The sequence below is a fragment of the Thalassophryne amazonica genome, chromosome 7 (assembly GCF_902500255.1).
Source record: "Thalassophryne amazonica chromosome 7, fThaAma1.1, whole genome shotgun sequence".
Classification (NCBI taxonomy): Eukaryota; Metazoa; Chordata; class Actinopteri; order Batrachoidiformes; family Batrachoididae; genus Thalassophryne; species Thalassophryne amazonica.
The window spans coordinates 80,086,869-80,106,430 of NC_047109.1; the positions used below are offsets into that span (position 1 = coordinate 80,086,869).

General features: G+C 41.3%; 1 protein-coding gene across 1 annotated transcript in view; it reads right to left on the reverse strand.

Annotated features, from left to right (window-relative positions):
* The window catches only part of kcnn3 (potassium intermediate/small conductance calcium-activated channel, subfamily N, member 3), a 285,265-nt gene that overhangs the window by 48,803 nt on the left and 216,900 nt on the right, over nt 1-19,562 (reverse strand). Inside the window, exon 7 of the mRNA XM_034174740.1 lies at nt 282-392. Within this exon, the coding sequence (XP_034030631.1) occupies nt 282-392 (111 nt within the window). The remainder of the gene's footprint in view (nt 1-281; nt 393-19,562) is intronic.

The window sequence follows — 19,562 nt, forward strand, 5'->3', positions numbered from 1 at the left end:
GAAGAGGGGGAGAGAGCGAGATGACCTTTTATTGCTTTCACTCACTCAAATAAAACGGCACTCTGTCACAACATTACGGGGAGAGGGTGTGATGTGATAATTGGGGAGGGCATATCAGGAGTGTGTTCCAACTCCAAGCAAACCCTAAAATACACTGCAAAATAAACCATAAATAAAGAAAGAAAGAAAACTCATCCCCTCCCTACCACACTCGTTTTAGTCACTCTTTTCTGCAACACTGCGATGCATGCGCTCAAATCTACGTGAGAGAGCGTACAAACCCTCTTGGTGAGTTGTGTGTCCATCATGAAGTTGTGCACGTGTTTCTCAGCCTTGGTCAGCTCCAGCTTCCTCGCTACCACGGCAACCACCAGAGCCGTACAGCCAGCGCCCTGAAGAGGAGAAAAGAGAGCCGTGAGCGAGCGAGCCGGTAAAGAGGAGGAATTGGTAAATCAGTGAATCGAACGATTGAAGGCGGCGAGGACAAATATGAGGAAAGGCGAGTGTGGCGAGAGAAGAAGTGAAGAGAGAGTGAGAGGATTAGTGGGAACACTGCTGTTCCAGATTCATACTTTCTCATGTTGAGAATCAAGCCAAGTCTATTTTCACTCCCAATCCATCTGGTGTGAGATCCTCTCTCTGAGCCTCCAGACGTAGCCGAAAAAAAAATATGTCCGTTATAGATTAAAAACATCCCAGACTGACACTACCTAATTTTATTAAATCAGATGCTGTCAATCTGGCAAAATACTACACTGTGCCATTGGAGGCACGAGGCCTGCAGAAAGTGCAGGAGCGTAAAACAGGAACCAGTTTATGTGAACTCAGGTTTGTCCCATGTGGGACACACTGCAAATTCATTTGGGAGAGAGTGGCAGCGGTCTCTCAAACAGAAAGGCACGCCTGAGAGGAGAAGAGGAGCCGAAACACAGAGAGGAAGGCAGACTTAATTAACTTTCAGATTAGACACTGTTTTCAATGAGGATGTCAAGTGCTCATGGTTTTCTCTGAAGGGGCGGGCACCGAGAGAAGAGAAATGATAAAGCCAGCAAAGCGCTACGAGTAAGTCGAAAGGGGGGGAAGGAAGGAACTATGAAAGACAGGATGAACGCAGAAAAGCGCGGGTGTGCACAGTAAGCGCGGGGAGCGGATGGCGGAGAAGAAGGCCGTGTTAATGAGGTCATATATCTGTTGATTAGAAACAAATTAAGATTAAGAGTGTTGAATAAAAATGCACAAGTGCTCTTCCTCCCTGCTTGAGAGCTTGTGCATCTGGCAGAAAGAGAGAGCGAGAGAGAGAGAACGCGAAATGTTTCGAAGCAAACAGCCGAGACATCATCGTGTGCACTCTCCAATAAGACAGGTTTGCCCAAAAATAACTGGCTGTGTTCAGTAAAACGTGCACATAGAAGCATTAGTGTTCATGCTCAGCCATTCTATTTGTGTCAGTTCCAAAACGATGAATAAAATATGATGGCGGCTGATGGAAAACCCAAAAATCATTCATACACAAGTGCATTTTTGCACAACACTATGAATCAAAATGTGCATGTATGCTACAGTGGGTGCACATCTGCATATAATGGCCGTGTTTGGTCAGAAACAGAGGCGTGCTGATTAGATTGTAAACATGGGCTGGCCGTGTATGTATGCACATGTGCGGGTATGTCGACACAGCTTGTTGTGTATGCGCCTGTGCCCATTTGATTCCAGCAGGGTTTCCCGTGCACAGCTGACCGTGCAGGCTGTGCTGCTGTGCCTGGGTGTTTCCCTTCCTGCTCTATAACCAGCTGTCAGTGAAAGGGGAAATCTCCAATCTGTATGCAACATTCAGACAGTGCAGCTTAAAAGAAAATGCAGAAAAATGCTCAATAAATGCATCTATTTAATGTCACACAATATCATGAGAAAGTGAGAACGCAGAAAAAAAATGTGATAATTCATTCAATTTGAAGAACAGTCTGAGTGCAAAACAGTCTAATGCATTTTCAAAATTGCGTGGCTCTTTAACGAGGTGTTTTCACAAAATTAGTTCATTAACAAAGCATTCCAAATCCAAGTATTGCAATTTGATAAAGCAATCTTTCTTAAAAAATCTTTTGCCTCCACCTCATTTCAATAGGTCCAAATGTGATATTAACAAAGGCAGCCATCTCAAAGGATACACATCTGAAACAGACATGAATTTTTTTTTTTAACTTTTTTTTAAGATGCTTGATTTGAATCTGACCCATGAAAAACACTTGCTAGGATCCTCCCACAGTAATGTTATCCAGGGTACATTTGCAATGACGAAACATTTAAATTGGTTGACTGGGATGTTCTGAAAATTTGCTGGGTGTCATACCTGGTCCATACACAGGCAGTGCGAATGCTGTTCCTTCAGGGGCAGAGTCTCTGATTTCTTTCAGGTGAATTCTGGCATTCCTCAGGGATGTGATCTGGGTCCTGCTCTGTTCAATATGTGTATTAGCTTGGTGTTGGATAGGGTGGTGGAAAACGGCAGTTTTGATGCCTTTGTCCATGAGGAAATGTTTACTGACTTTGACCTCACAGATAATGCTGTGATCTTTGCAGAAATGATGGATGCCTTGGGTGGCACAGACCCCGCCTGCTGCGGCCTTCACCCACTTTACCTCAATTCAGATGAGAGACTGCTTCAAGTTTAGTGCACATAAACAATGTCAAATGTATATGTGTTGTCTTTAATTCTGATGTGTGCCATTATTACGGTAACAAGTAATAATTGTGGATTAATTGCTGTATTTTGTCTGAGGTAATTGGAGTGTAAACGTAATTTCGTTGTTGTTGCACTCATGTAATGACAATGACAATAAATCTCATCTCTTCATATGCAATATTTTAGAAGCTGAGAATGTGTGTGTTAGTGATTGATCTGGATCAAGACCAAGTTCCAGGCGTTCAATGACTGCCTGGACTTGGCCATCAAAAGTGTATCTGTATATGGTGAAAGTTTGAAGTTGTAGAGATGTTTACTAGGATTAAAGAACAAATAGAATAAACACATATGACATGACATATCAGCAGTGATGTTTGTGTCTTTGAGTGTTTGTCCTTTGAGAATGAGAGATGCCGGTGAAGAGCTTATGGTGTCATGAGGTGACTGACAGAGGTGTTTGGTGAATGCTAATATTTTTGCAGGGGAATGGATGTCCAAGTATTTAGGGTCCTGGCACTTCCTGTCTTACTGTGTGGTTGTGAGACTTGGATGGCAACCAGGAAGATCCCTGGATACTGCTGGAATGACTATGTCAAACAAAAGGGTACTTAGGGACACTTAGATGAGTAGCACTTGCATTGTGAAGGAATGTCAGCTGCAACATTTTGGCAATGTGCCATGTTTCTCTGAGCATCCAGCATGCAGATTCCTGAGTGTTGTGACCAAAGGAGAAGGTCAAGGAGATGCTCATGTTTCACATGGCTGAAAAAGGATGACTACATTGTGGAGGTGGGGATGGACAGGTGGTCTACCTGGGTGATTGCCAACCAGGACCCAAGGCGGTTCACTAGTGTGATGGCAACACATGGCACCAGCGTATAATCCCAGAAGTAGCTTGATGTTTTTATTATTACTGCTTGGTGTTATGATTAAAAGTGAGGAAAAACATGCTGAATAATGCTTTTAAAGCTCTTGGAGTAATTGCCCAAAATGATGCTAAATCCCCTATCCCACAATGTAATTAAAAACATCAGAATCTGAATCAGTGCCCAAATTAAATTAACTCATCTTTGGACCAAATCCCACCATTCCAAAAAAAAACAAAAAAAACAGAATTCCTTGAAATTCAGTTATAACTTTTGGCCCACAAACACCAGTGAAACAACCCCCCGCCCAGTCGAACTTTGTTGGCAGAGACAAATGATAAATGGACGGCATTTTTATAGCACATTTCCATCTGATGCAAACACTCAAGTCGTTTTACAATAACACTTTGCACATGCGCACGTGTACACACACACACACACACACACACACACACACACACACACACAGCAGTCAACTACACACCGGGAGCAACTATGGGAACTTGCTCGAGCGCACCTTCGCAGTGATTTTACTGTCTGATGGGCAGTGGTGGGCACAGCTAACTAAAATTTTAAATTCGATAACCGCTAACTGCAAAGTTAGCTTTGATAAAGCTACACTGATAAACCGCTAAAAAAATTTAGTGGAAGTTACAGCTAAGCGTTAACTTTTATTACTGACTCGGTACACTACTGGCTACTGATAAACCAGTTTCTAGCTTAAGCACCATGGAGACTTCAGAGTAAAATCAAAGGCAATCACAAACCCCAAACAAACAACGAGCCAGAGCGTCTGTCTTTAAGCACAATACCCACTGTTACTCCCCCCACCCAAAAAAGTGTCATGTACTTTCCACATACTACAACACAAACAGTGGGCAGGAGACATGAAACATAAAGCACTTTTCACTCATGATTTCACTTATAAACAACTAATTCCGGACAGTTTATCAACATTAACAGTAACTCTGTCATTGTTACAAAGTGAAAACATCTCACATATGTTTTAAAGTAATGCTCTAATTCGGAAGGTTTGAGCATTAACAGAAACACGTGCCAAAAGGCATTATGGGGAAATGAGTCTCCACTGGGTGGTAGGTTACGAGTTTATTTATTTGTAAATATGTCATTTTTTTCATTTGTAAAAAAAGGCATTTGCAAAACTGAAAATTCTGTTTGTGAAGTGTAATTTACAATGAATAGCGACCAATGTTGGTCGCTATTCACACTCCCATCCAGTAGATGGCAGTGTTCTATGTATTTTGACAAGGGGGGAGTGATTGAACGAGACTCATTTTTCCCATAATGCCTTTTGACGCGTGTGTCTGTTAATGCTCAAACCTTCAGAATTACAGTATTACTTTAAAAGATATGTGCAATATTTTCACTTTGCAAAAGTGTTGCCAAAAAGAGTTGCCATTAATGTTGATAAACTGTCTGGAATTAGTTTTTTTTTTATAAATGAAACGATGAGTGAAAAGTGCTTTGCATTTCATGTCTCCTGCCCATTGTCTGTGTTCTTGCATGTAAATTACATTTTTTTTTTTTTTTTGCAACAGCAGCTAGCAGCCGGCCCGCCCCCTTAAGCTGGGGGAAGACTGAGCTCACTGCAAAATGCAACCGACAGGAACTAACATTTATTTTCAAAATTAGCTGAAAAGCTAATCAGCTATCAAAAAAGTCAAACCAAAGATCCTTTGGTCACAAGACAATGAAGAGACCACTCTTACAAGAAGGACAAACAATGACCAGTAAGGATTAAAAAAGAATCAACACATATGACATGACATTGATGCTAATTTCACAAATAAGATATTTGTTTCATTGAAATGACTGAAAGAGTTTTAAACTGATCACAAACTACAACAAATCACATCATCCAGTCTCTTGTTTTCCTCATTACTGAGCCCTTCTTAGGTGTCCAGATGGTGTATTACCTGCACACATGTAAAACCTTACTATTATGGGATGGCATGTCGGTGATTGGCCAAAAAAAAAAAAAAAAAAACAGAACAAAAAATTAACACACAATTAAAGATGACTCATCTTCATTTCTTTGGCTTGTGCATCAGAAGTGGAACAGTTATGAGTCACACATTCTTACCAACATGTATGAATGAAACTTTAATCATACACAAGCAACATGTACACTTACTGTGTCCAATAATCACCTCACAGCATACTACCACACTGCAGTTAGTCTCCCCAACCAATCAGACACATCCTAACACCTGGCACACCCCTGGGTAGCTCCAGGGCAGTGTGGTACATTCCAACACAATTTGCCTTCCTGTCACTCCTGGACTCATTTATCCATATAGACTTCACCATTCTCTGTCTAACCAAATCGTCAGTGCTGCTCTGAAGAAAACATAAGCCACTCTGATCTCTGTGATGACTGCAACGAACACATGCATCTGTGAGTCAGAGCAGGATCAAGCTGTGTGTCAATGATGTATGGAGGATGCAGTCTGCACCAGCGGGTTTGGGACTATCTGTAACCACTTGATGTTTGGTGTCTTTGTGCATGTTCACACTACAGTGGACTTCTGTAATGTCAAAACCATCTACGAGATGATAAGTAAGTAAGTCACATCTTTGCACATCACTGGGTCCAAAATGTCACCTTCAGCCCCTCGTGATTGAAGGTGGTGCAGGTCAATAGCTGGTATTAGGCTCTACTAAGATCCCCGGTGGGTTCAAATAGCAAAAAATGCAACATGTAGGTGGTACATGACATACATTTGGGCAATCAATCTTTCAGCTCCAATTCCACCTCCTGACTGTCTAAAGCTTGGTGAAGTGATTCTTTGCAAAAATTAAACAGAAGTCCCTGAAAAAGTACTTCTGGTAGTGCATTCACGAATGGGCAGTACAGGTGCCTCTAAAAAAAATGTCAATATTGTAAAATGTTAAATATTTTTGTCAGGTATTTCAGAAAGTGAAAGTCTAACATACAGAATAGAATAATTACATATAAACTAGAACGTTGCAAACAATGTTTTAGTTACATTTTGATAATTACGGCTTACACCCCCCACCCAAAAAAGAAAATGAGCATCTCAAAATATTAGAATATTTCATTTCAAGTTACTAATTATGAGTGTAAATACCATGAATCTCTCAGTCTGGGTAAGTAAACACAACCACAATTATAGGGAAGACTGTTGACTTGACAATTGTCCAGAAGACAATCACTGATACTCTCCACAAGGAGGATAATCCACAGAAGGTCATTGCTGAAAGACCTGGCTGTTCAGAGTGTTGTATCAAAACATATTCATGGAAAGTTGACTGGAGAACTTGGGGGGTCTTTAGAATGAATGGCCTAAGGCTAGAGGCAGTACATCAAGAACCATCATGCAAAGATATGTCCAGACTATGGGCTACATGTTGCATTCCTAGTGTCAAGCCATTCCAGAACCAGAGAATGTCAGAAGCATTTTACCTAGGCTAAGGAGAAAACAAACTAGACTGTTGCTCAGTGGTTCAAAGTCTTCTTTTCAAATAAAAGTACATTTTGCATTTCATTTTGAAATCAAGGTCCCAGAGTCTGGAGGAAAAGTAGAGAGGGGCAGAATCCAAGTTTCTACAGTTAGCTGTGGTCAGTTGATTTGTGGTGCCATGTTATCTGCTGGTGTTGGTCCATTGTGTTTTATCAAATGCAAAGTTAATGCAGCAGTCTATTGGAGCACTTCATACTTCCATCTGCTGACAAGCTTAATGGAGATGCTGATTTCCTTTACCAGCAGGACTTGGCAGCTGCACACATTGCCAGTACTGCTAGGAACTGGTTTACTGATTATAGTATTACTATACATGATTGACCCCATCGAGAAAACCTCACAGGGAATCTGTGGGGTTTTCTCAAGAGGAAGATGAGAGACACCAGACTCAATGACAGAGACGAGTTGAAGGCCACTATCAAAGCTTCCATAACACCTCAGCAGGACTACAGGCTTACTGCATCCATGCCATGCCGCGTTGATGTAGTAATTCATGGAAAAGGAGTCCCAACCAAGTATCGAGTGCATAAATGAACACACTTTTCAAAAGTTTGACATTTTGACTTTTTTTGGACTGATGTTATGAAATATTCTAATATTCTGACACCATGACATCACATGGATGCATGAAGACCTGGACACATGAAATGCTGATGTGATTTTTGGCTGGACTGAGGAACTACACAAAGTATTTTTTTTTTGTGGAAGTCTGAAGTCAGTGCACAGCATCACTGGACTACACGTTACAGTGGAACACCAAAATGTAAGTCCCTTTTCTGTTGTTTATAAATTAATAAAATATCAAATGACAAGGATCTATTTTAGCCGTTATTTCAAACAAATAATGAATGTTTTTACATTCTTTCAATGGAACAAATATTTAATTCAGTGAAATATTCGTACCATTGAACTCATAAACATTCATTATCTGTTTCAGCCACCTGATATATGATATTTGTCAAACATGATATTTGAAAATATCATGAAAATTCAGTAAGGTATGTCTTCTATCATACATTCCAATTCTAAGGTAGAACTCTACTAGTGTATACTAAGGTATATCTAAATATCTAAAAAAAAGAAGAGTAGAATAGACTAGAGTAGAGTAGAGCCACTTAGGTGCCTGGTCTTGAGAACCAGGGATGGTAGGTTGAAAAGCTTTTTTATCCCATGGGAACTCTTCCTACCCACCTAAGCGGCTCAAGAAAATGGACAGCATGTATATAAGTGATAACATGACTCATGTCTGTTTAGAACTGAGTAGGCAACATGAGGCTAAAACAGATTATTTAAGAATCGAAAACCGAAATTCCTGTGGTAACTCAGAGCAAAATGGAAGATGATCAAGGAAATATTTTGCAGAATTACTGCAGTCTGCCACAGCTGCTTACTGTGATTTAACAGTTGGCCAGTACTTTAATCTTTTTACAGTAATAAACTGTTGTATGTTACATTACAAACACTGTAGAACAACAGTACAGTCACACTGTCAAATAAAAGCACTCTACTGGCAACTCTATCTGCCAGTACTGCACTGGAAATTCAAACAGAAATGTGTTACAGTGTATAGAAACCTCTACTCCAACACACATTTATTGCTAAGAATCAGAATTTCAATGATATCAAGCTATTAGTGCTATTATTAGCTTGACTTTTTGCTGTGTAAATGAATGATGCAACTGTCTTTATATGTGGTTGAATAGGCACACATTGAATGGAACATCCTAGTGAGGTCTGGGTCATCTCCCTCTCACACACGTGTGCCAGAGAGGGCGCTCTAGGTGGCTTGATGCCTCTATTTATTCAATAGACTGTTTATATACTGGACAAAACCTGCGTGATATCATCCATTGGTTTTCTGTAGTGAGCCGGAAAAGCCTAAATGACCCTCTTTTCTGGGCGTCGCCATGTTGAGAGCCCCACCCACACTGACTCTCATTAATGCATAAGGGGCGGCGCATGGGTGGCTCCGTGTGTGACGATAAAAGCCTGAACACACCCCCCTCCCCGAGTCCGAAGCACAAGGTAACAGGCTAACTTTGGCTTGGGTGTTTATTAATTCATATTTTGTGGACTGTGCGGTGGTTCTCCTAACGGATTGCTTAGGTGTGGACAGCAATACTTATCAGGCACGCATTTCTTCAGTAATCCTGCATTAAATGGACCTACCGAAGGCTGCTAAAAGTGCTAACACCATTAGCATACAACTTTAAATAACACGAGAGATTCACTCAGCATGACTATTGCAGCAGAGAAGTCTTAGATGACCTGTTACGAGGTTTCAATGCATAACAAGCCATATTATTCTAGGTGTTTGTAATAAAATACTCCAAACAGACACAGAAACAACACAACAGCAAGTGACTCCGTTACTGTTGGAGACAAGGAGAGGCGGAGTCGCTGGACCCAGCTGCTGTCACTCAAAGCATCCATGCCCATAATTATACAGAATTTCATTAATCAAAACACCTTAAAACTAAGAAGTTAGAAAAAAAAATCACCCTCGTACAGTTGTCCAGACTGTATGAGGGTGATTTTATTACCCCAAGGTTCCTCACTTTGTATGACACAGTGAGGAACCTTGGGGTAATTTTTGAACCTTGGGATAATTTTTGAGCCTTCGTTGTCCTTTGGCCTCCACATTAGAAATATTACTAGGACTGCTTTCTTCCACCTGCAAAATATAGTGAAGATTCGTCCCATCCTGTCTATGGCTGATGCTGAGATCCTGATCCATTCATTTATCTCTTCCAGGTTGGACTACTGCAATGTTCTCTTTTCTGGTTTACCGCAATCTAGTATTAGGGGTCTCCAATTGGTTCAAAATGCTGCAGCCAGACTTTTTGACACAAAGCAGAAAGTACAACCACATTACACCCATTCTGGCATCCCCTCACTGGCTTCCTGTCCCAGAGAGGTCAGATTTTAAGCTTCTGCTACTAACCTATAAAATTATTCATGGACTGGCACCTCCCTATCTAGCTGACCTAATTAAACCTTACGTACCAGCCCGGGTTTTACGTTCTCAGGGTGCAGGACTACTTTGTGTCCCTGGTGAATAAAAAGTCTGTGGGTCACAGAACTTTCTCTTATCGTGCCCCTGTTCTGTGGAATGATCTCCCTGCATCAATAAAACAGTCAGATTCTGTGGAGATTTTCAAGTCCAGACTTAAGACGCACTTATTTTCCCTTTCATATGGCTAGCATACTGGTAGCTTTGTTTTACGCTTTTTACTCTTTTAATTCATTTATTAGTAATTGGAGCGGGCTGCGGCCTCAACTTTACCTAAATTCTGGGTCTTTTAGTGAAGCTTAGGGCTAGTGGCCGGCGATCACCTTAGTATTTCTCTGTTTTTCTTGTTGTTTAATGCTGGCAAATTAAACAGTATTTTTTGTCTTTCTGATGCCTGATTCTGTTTTTTCTCTCTGTTTAAGGTGCAGCTCCATCCAGAGATGGGAGTTCTATTCGTGTTGGCGATCCTCCTGTCCTGTGCACCAATAGCATTTCTTGTATATTTGTCCGTGAATTGTTCTGTGAATTGTTCTGTAATTTATGTTTGTAGCATGGCCCAAGCAGAGGGTCACCCCTTTGAGTCTGGTCTGCTTGAGGTTTCTTCCTCAGAGGGAGTTTTTTCTTACCACTGTTGCTCTGGGGGTTGGTAAGGTTAGACCTTACCTGTGTGAAGCGCTTTGATGCAACTCTGTTGTGATTTGGCACTATATAAATAAATTAAATAAAAAATAAAATAAATTGTCATGGAAAAAGAAACTATCTATTCGCCCTATTGACGTTTCAAATCTTCGGAGAGGCCGCCGCTCTGCGAGATGTCATTAACATTGAGAACTGCACTGAGATGCTCTGATCAGGCTGCACTTTAACTGCTGCACACGGACAACAGCATTAACATCGCAACATGAAACTCTTTGTATATTTTGCTCAAAACTGTTGTGAATATATTATCTGGGTTTTTAGATGTTGTGTTTGTTTTATGTAAACATTTGAGAAGCTCAAGTTGTTTCTCCGTTATTTTCAATGGGAATTGCTGTGAGCTGCGATCGCTTCCTGTTCATGTCATTCTGGGGGAAAATGAAGTTTGCTCTTTAACGCCCTGCTTATTGTCTGTTACAACACTGTTTGTCCTCTTTATTCCAGAGTAATATATGTAAGATGACTGAGAGTCGGTTTGTGTTTATTAAATTCCAAGCAGGTTAAATGTAGCAGACACAGATTATTTGGTATATTTGTTTTAGCAAGTTTTGCGGATCTCACGCATGCAGTCTCTTAATAATGTGATGAAAAGCATAAAAAAATTACATTTTGGTAGTATAATGTTCATTTGCAATTGTCGTCATGTGGATTCTCTATGTTGTTTTGACTGCAGTGACTCTCTGGCGCGCAAGGGATTATGGGATATCTCAAAAGGGCAAATAGAGACCAAAACAGTTTTTGTACCAGGGTGTAAACATGTTCATTTCTGCTCTAAAGCTGGACATTTTAAATTGGGCTTCTATGAGAATGTGTTCTAGTTTGGAATCAGCCTCAAGTGGCCGTCAAAGAACTGCACTTTCCGGTTGGGAGCAAAATGCGGGATCAGGGGATGGTGCTTAATTTATGCGTCATTCATGTTGGCATTAGAAAGACTCATACTGATCGTCATAAAATTCCTGTCATCTGCAGCAGCAGACTGTCGGTGATGACGCTCATTTTTTCAGTGTTAATGACGCGGACAGTAATTTACATCACTGAACATAAATTACACATCGACATAGACACAGTTATTCTCTGAGAAGACCAACTGCCTATACACCTGAGATTAGCATCTCAATATCCATTAGTCTAAGACACATTGTGTCTGATTTTACAGTGAAAATTAAGTTTCTCCAATGTCTCTCCAGTCTGGTTTAGAAGGTATTGAGTTTCTCTGCAGATATGTGTTCAGACAGACTATTAAACTCATTAACCGCATGCTGGGAGAAAAAAATTAGATCATACCAATCCTGCTGTCCACATCACCTGCCACCATTTTTCCAAGCACAGGGATTGTCCTCTAGTCTTGTTCCAAAGGCAACAACTTGTCACAGTAAACTTTATAATACCCATGTAAAAATTTTATAAACTTGCATCATGTTTCCTCTCAGAAAATGAAATACTATCTTTTCTCATAAGATACAATTCATAAATCCTGGGGTGGTGGTCCCCATATTTAAAAAAGGGGACCAGAGAGTGTGTGCCAATTACAGGGGCATCACACTACTCAGCCTCATTGGTAAAGTTTACTCCAGGGTGCTGGAAAGGAGGGTTCGGCCGATAGTCGAACCTCTGACTGATGAGGAACAATTTGGGTTCCGTTCTGGTCGTGGAACAACCGACCAGCTCTTTACTCTCACAAGGATCCTGGAGGGTGCCTGGGAGTATGCCCATCCAGTCTACATGTGTTTGAGGACCTGGAGAAGGCGTATGATTGGGTACCCCGTGAGATACTGTGGGAGGTGCTGCGGGAGTATGGAGTGAGGGGGTCCCTACTCATGGCCATCCGATCTCTGTACTCACAAAGCGAGAGCTGGGTTTGGGTCCCTGGCAGTAAATCAGACTCGTTTCCGGTTGGGGCTTGGCCTCAGCCAGGGCTGCACCTTGTCACCAGTCCTGTTTGTGATATTTATGGACATGATATCGAGGTGTAGTCGGGCAGATGAGGGTCTTCAGTTTGGTCGGCTCAGGGTCTCGTCACTGCTTTTTGCAGATGATGTGGTCCTGTTGGCTTCATTGGCCTGTGACCTCCAGCACTCACTGGATTGGTTCGCAGTTGAGTGTGAAGCGGCTGGGATGAGGAGCTGAGGACCAGCACCTGTAAATCTGATGCCATGGTCCTCAGCAGGAAACTGATGGATTTCCTCACACTGGGTAGGGAATGAGGTCTTGCCTCAAGAGAAGGAGTCGAAGTACCTTGGGGTCTTGTTCATGAGTGAGGGGACAATGGAGCCTGAGACTGACCGTAGAATCGGCGGAGCAGGGGCGGTTTGCATTCGCTCAACCTTACTGTTGTGATGAAAAGGGAGCTGAGCCAAAAGGTGAAGCTCTTGATCTACTGGTCAATCTTTGTTCCTACTCTAACCTATGGGTCATGACCATAAAAACTAGATCATGGGTACAAGCATATGGCGTCAGATCAGTGCCAAAACCGCACTTGCGTAAAAAATGTGTTCACACGTAGATATTAACTGTGCGCACACAAATTATCACTACGCGTGTGCAAAGGTGCTGCGTGCGAGGACCAGCGCGCCCCATTGCCTGCCCCCACGCCCGCCCCCCTGCCCGCTCAAAGTTGATTTTTGCTTGTGCGCAGGGAATTCCTCCTCTCTCGCTTGAAACTTATGGCACTATGGGCGTTGGATTTTGACACTATGAGGGAGCAAACCAGGTCGGCACTAGCTCTGCTGTGATTGGTTGTCTCTGGAGAGCGAGGTTTGATTGATAGCCCTCCTCTAACGCGGACGTCAGTTGGAGACAACAATGTTAAGAGATTATTGCCTCATTTCTGCTTAAAACTTTACTCCGGTCATCATCTGTCTCATCAATAGATCTCTGAAGCTTCTGTACAACAATCATTTCCACATAAATTCAGCATTATTTCAAAATAAATTACAGAAAGACCTAAAAATCACCTCCTGACACCGGCGCTTCTGTGTCTGACTCTCTACACCCAAACCGATCAAAGGGAATAATGTGATTATTAACCATCAGATAGCAAAGTAAAACCTCATAAATCACATGCAAACCATTAGGACACCACTTCCCTGAAGAAGACAACGGCGACTCCTTTTTTAAAAAATAATTTATTGATTTATGAATCAAATCCAAACAAAACAGGTCCTATACAAAATCCTGAAATAGCTGCATACATGAAAATACAAATACAAGAACATATGGGGCTTATTGTATATTATTTACAAATAATAAAAGAAAAGAAAATATAGGGCCACCAACCATTTAGAAATCAAATTTGTCAATAAAAGAAACTAGTTTTAAAACATTATTGGATTCAATCAATTATAGAGACTTATAATTAAGTTTAAATTAATTTCTCCAATGAGTAATGTTTGGATTTGTCTTAAACCAAAACAACATTTGTGTTTATAATGTTTGCTTAGTAAAATTATATTATTCATACCAAAGTCATTACAATTAATATTCCAAATTTGATTTCTGTGGTTAGATCGCCAATCCAAATTCTTTCAGACACAATCAACTGTCGAAGGTCAAACCAAAAGCTTTGCACTGTTTCACACAAAAATAAAAAATGGTCCAGCAGGTCTTCATTTTCATGTTCAAAAAAGCCACCGTTACCACAGTTATCCATTTAGAATATAGAATTTAGAGTTATAAAAACTCCTTAGTTGGACAAATCTTGCTAATAATTTTAAATTGTTGTTCTTTCATCTGTGGTGAGACTGGAAATGCTAAATATTTACATCTAATATTTTGTATTTCCCCCTTTCCAAATTCTTTTGTAATATAATCTCTTTTGGGCAAATTAGTGAGACAATTATTAAATAAACTACTTACTAAAAAAAGGAGTCGCTGTTGTCTCCTTCAGGGAGGTGGTGGCATCATGGTTTGCACATGATTTAAGATGTTTTACTTTGCCATCTGATGGTATTGTTAGTATGGCCTAAGCAGTTGGTCACTCTCCTGAGTCTGGTCTGCTAGAGGTTTCTTCCTCAAATTACACCCAAGGGAGTTTTTCCTTATTATTGTTGCCTACATGCTTGCTCAGGGAGGTTGGTAAGGTTAGACCTTACCTTTGTGAAGTGTCTTGGGGCAACGTATGTAGTGATTTGACACTACATAAATAAACAAATAAATGGAATTTAATTGATGGCAGCTTAAAACACTAACTTTTTGTGAAGTTATGGATTAGTTTCTTTCTGTAGTATCACACAAGTTGTTCATGTTTACATAATTAAAACCAGGTGATCCTTTACACTTAGATAGTCCATCCTTTCACTGTCTTGTCTTCCTCCTCATTAAAGATAAAACAACATTTGGTTTACCATCTGCAGCTTTCAGCCAACACGTGAATGTGGAATAAGAAGTGTAACCTACACTCATGGTACAAATCCTTTTTGCTTTGTATCACTGTCTATCTTTTTTATTTATTTATTTATTTTTTAAATCTCAAAATCTCTAAAGACTGTCTCCAGCGTTGAATCAATGCCATTAAAATTAAGGTAGTTCTGAATCTGAAACAAACAACGTGTGTCTAATGAATTGGCCAGTGAGTGCACATGGACTTGATATCTTAATATGTGTAAAATATGGGTTCTTTTGGTATCTTGAGCTTCCACTTATGCATCTGCATTGTAATGCACTTCTGCACCGACTGTAGCATTGAGCTGGTGCAGAAGTGCATTAGTGCAGAAGTGCATTAGCCAGTCACCTCTTTTGTATGAAACAATGGATATTAGATTGTTTTCCCTCTCATTTCCATTTACCGAATTTAAAACAGATAATCTACAAATGCAAGATTATGACGAATAAAAAGGGTTAGAAATTAGACTTAGAATTTAAAAGTATTTTTTCCGTGTGTATGTCTAGACAAGAAATGACAGGATAATTAATGGTATAATTCACTCAGTGAAAACAGTATCATTTAAAATGGCTCACTATGCTGTTAATGTTTTAACAAGAATGCCATGATGGGAAACATAGTAGTTTGCAGTATATATTCTCATAATGGTGTGCTGCAATTCTACATCTCTGATTCAAATTCAACACAAGTTAGCTTTTCAGAAAACAAATATTATGCAACATTAAAATCGGGGGAAGTGATGGTCTGGTGGTTAAGCGTTGAGCTTGAGAGCAGAGGATCCTCAGTTCAAACCCCTGTCTGTTCGGAAAATCAATAAGGACCCTTGGGCAACGTCCTTAATCCCCAAGTTGCTCCCAGTGTGTAGTGAGCGCCTTGCATGGCAGCAAGCTGACATCGGTGTGCGTATGAGGGGAAAAGCTCTATATAAATGCAGTCCTTTAGCCATTTTTAAATTCATTATCTGTAACTCTATTGAGCATCCACTGGGCAAGTACTCTTATTTTTTGGATATTCCACTGGACAGCATATTTACAGTAAGGCAAATAAGTATTTAATCCACTGTTGATTTTGCAAGTTTTCCCACCTACAAAGAGACGTCTGTAATTTTTATTGTAAGTACACTTCAACTGTCAGACAAAATCTAAAAACAACAACAAAAAGAAATCAGAAAATCCCATTGTATGATTTTTAAATAATTTATTTGCATTTTATTGCATGAAATAAGTATTTGACCACCTACCAACCAGCAAGAATTCTGGCTCTCACAGACCTGTTAGTTTTCTTTAAGAAGCCCTCCTATTCTGCACTCTACCTGTTGGTGCATTTATTAGAAAACAGAAGAAACAGAAGATGACTGTCAAGCTTCCTCAGTCATGAGCTCCATGCAAGATCTCGCCTCGTGGGGTAAGAATGATTCTGAGAAAGCTCAGAACTACATGGGAGGACCTGGTCAATGACCTGAAGAGAGCTGGGACCACAGTCACAAAGATTACATTAGTAACACACGATGCTGTCATGGTTTAACATCCTGCAGGTCACACAAGGTCCCCCTGCTCAAGCCAGCACATGTCCAGGCCGGTTTGAAGTTCATCAGTGACCATCTGGGTGATCTAGAGGAGGCATGGGAGAAGGTCATGTGGTCAGATGAGACCAAAATAGAGCTTTTTGGTATCAACTCCACTTGCTGTGTTTAGCGGATGAGAACAACCCCAAGAACACCATCCCAACCGTGAAGCATGGGGGTGGAAACATCATTTTTGGGGGTGATTTTCTGCAAAGGGGACAGGAGAATAGGCACCATCTTGAAGGGAGGATGGATGGGGTCATATATCACGAGATTCTGGCAAACATCCTCCTTCCTTCTGTAAGAGCATTAAAGATGGGTCGTGGCTACTCTTCCAGCATGACAATGACAGCCAGGGCAACTAAGGAGAAGCTCCGTAAAAAGAATTTCAAGGTCCTGAACTCAGGAGAAAATCTTTGGAGGGAGCTGAAACTCCAAACCTGAAAGATCTAGAGAAGATCTGCATGTAGAAGTGGACCAAAAATCCCTGCTACAGTGTGCAAACTTAATCAAGAACTACAGGAAACATCTGATCTCTGTAATTGCAAACAAAGGTTTCAATACTAAATATTAAGGTCTGTTTTTCTATTGTATAACTTATTTCATGCAATAAAATGCAAATTAATTATTTAAATGTCATACAATGTGATTTTCTGATTTTCTTTTTTTTTAGATTCTGTCTCTCACAGTTTAAGTGTACCTACGATAAAATATACAGACCTCTCCATTCTTTGTAAGGGGGAAAACTTCCAAAATAGACAGTGGATCAAATACATATTTGCCTCACTGTATGTCTTTGCAATGTGTTCTTGCTGATATGTCTACTTAATTATTGAGGCTACCATCATTATGGTTTGGTCAGAATCTTATTTATTCTAAAACTACAAATTTTCCATTTCTTGTGGAAAGTATTGAAGACTCAACTGTTGTGTGTTGGGGGGCTTGGCTGGACACTGTTTTGTGGTTTTTGTGTTTGTTTTCCTTCCCAGGTGGTTTGGGGCTGATCTCTGGGGAGAATGTGCTGCAGAAGAGTCTCTCACCTCTGTCAAGGTGATCTGCTGCACCTGTTGCACTCACGTGCAATTCTCTAATCAGGACGATCTATGACACCTGTGACATTCACGTGCAGTTCTGAGGACTCTCAGCTGGTACCAATGAAGAGATGAAGAACTGCATTTAAGCCAGCAGTGATCTGGGCTTAAGTGCCGGAGAATACGACCGTGTGACGACCGTTTGAGGACGCTGAGGGCCGCTCCAGAATCTGACATTGCGTCTGTGAAGGAGGACGAGGGTGAGAGGCAAGCGCTGTCAGCACACGTCAGAGGTGATTATCCTTATAAGCTTATCTGTGAATATAACGTGGCGTTGTTGCGCAGCTAAAATTAAGTATTGAAGAGAATCGTCTCGTTTGCTCCTCGCGGCTGTGGCGTGCGGATTGATAATCCTCCACAAGCTGTGAGCAGCTGTTCTTTTGAATTAAGCCTGAAATCAGTCCTGAATGTGTTGCTGATAAGTGTGCCTCTAAATAGTTGCTTTTTTTTCCACACCTCTTTGCCTCAGTCAGTCAGTCAGTCGGACAGTCAGTCAGAGCTGCGTGTCGTCAGAGCGAGCTGCAAAAAGTCTGTACCTGAGTTTTCAGAGGTGGTGTTTGTAGTTGCCATCTGCCACGCCGGTGTTTGCCAACCCGGACAGTGGGAATACCACCTCAACCGGCAACTTAGCCCCGCGACTGGACAGCAACAACGTCTGAGGCCCAACGTGGTGAATTCACTGAGGCCGCGCGCTGCGTCATTAAAGCCGCGCGTCACGAGTGCCGCTTCCCCGAGGCCTCGTGCAGCCACCGCGGATCCATCAGCGCGGAAACACCGAGGCCGCGCGGCACCAGCGCAGTGCAGATCCATCCCGGTGACAAACAACGCAGGCTGTTAACATCGGCGATCGACAAGCTGCTCATAAGCTGACCATGGGGCCTAAGAAGGTTCTGACAGCGGAGGAAGGTGACGATATTAAAAAATCTCTGGACTTTTTATCAGAGGATATTTCTGTTGTGAAGCAGCAACAGAAATCAATCATGGATCTGGTGGAGGAGGTGAAGGCATTACGGCTCCAGAATGCCGAGAAAGACCGGCATCTGGTGCAGCTGGAAAATAGAGTGGCTGAATTGGAGCAGTACACCAGAATTAACGACGTCATCATCACAGGTCTTCACATCAAACCACGGTCCTACGCACGGGCGGTAACAGATGAGAGCGGAGGGGAGCCCAGTGAACAGGAGGTCAGCTCTGTGGAAAAACAGGTTGCTGATTTCCTCCTATCTAAAGGTATAGAAATGGATTTAAATAACATTGAAGCGTGCCACCCTCTGCCCCAGAGAAATGGCGGTGATAAACGAACCGTCATCATGAGATTCATCAACAGAAAACACAAAACAGCACTGTTAAAACAAGGAAGAAAACTGAAAGGGACAAACGTATTCATCAATGGACATCTCACCAAACGGAATGCCGACATCGCCAGGAAAGCACGCTTCTTGAAGAAACAGGGAAAAATCCAGCACACATGGACTTCAAACTGTAAAATATTCATCAAACTGAACGGATCACCTGAACAAGCAAAAGTCATGGCAATAAGGAACATCGAGGAGCTGGACAAATATGAACAATAGTGTTTCTTAAAGCGAGGATCTGGACAAATATGACCAATAAGGTATGAGGACACAAACACATCACAACACCATGACACAGACCAGAGGAACCTATTCATCTACTACCTATTCATCTACATCTGGAGACAAGAAGGATATAACTCAAAGGATTGCTGATCATGGAAAAGTAGAACTGAGAACATTTAAATACA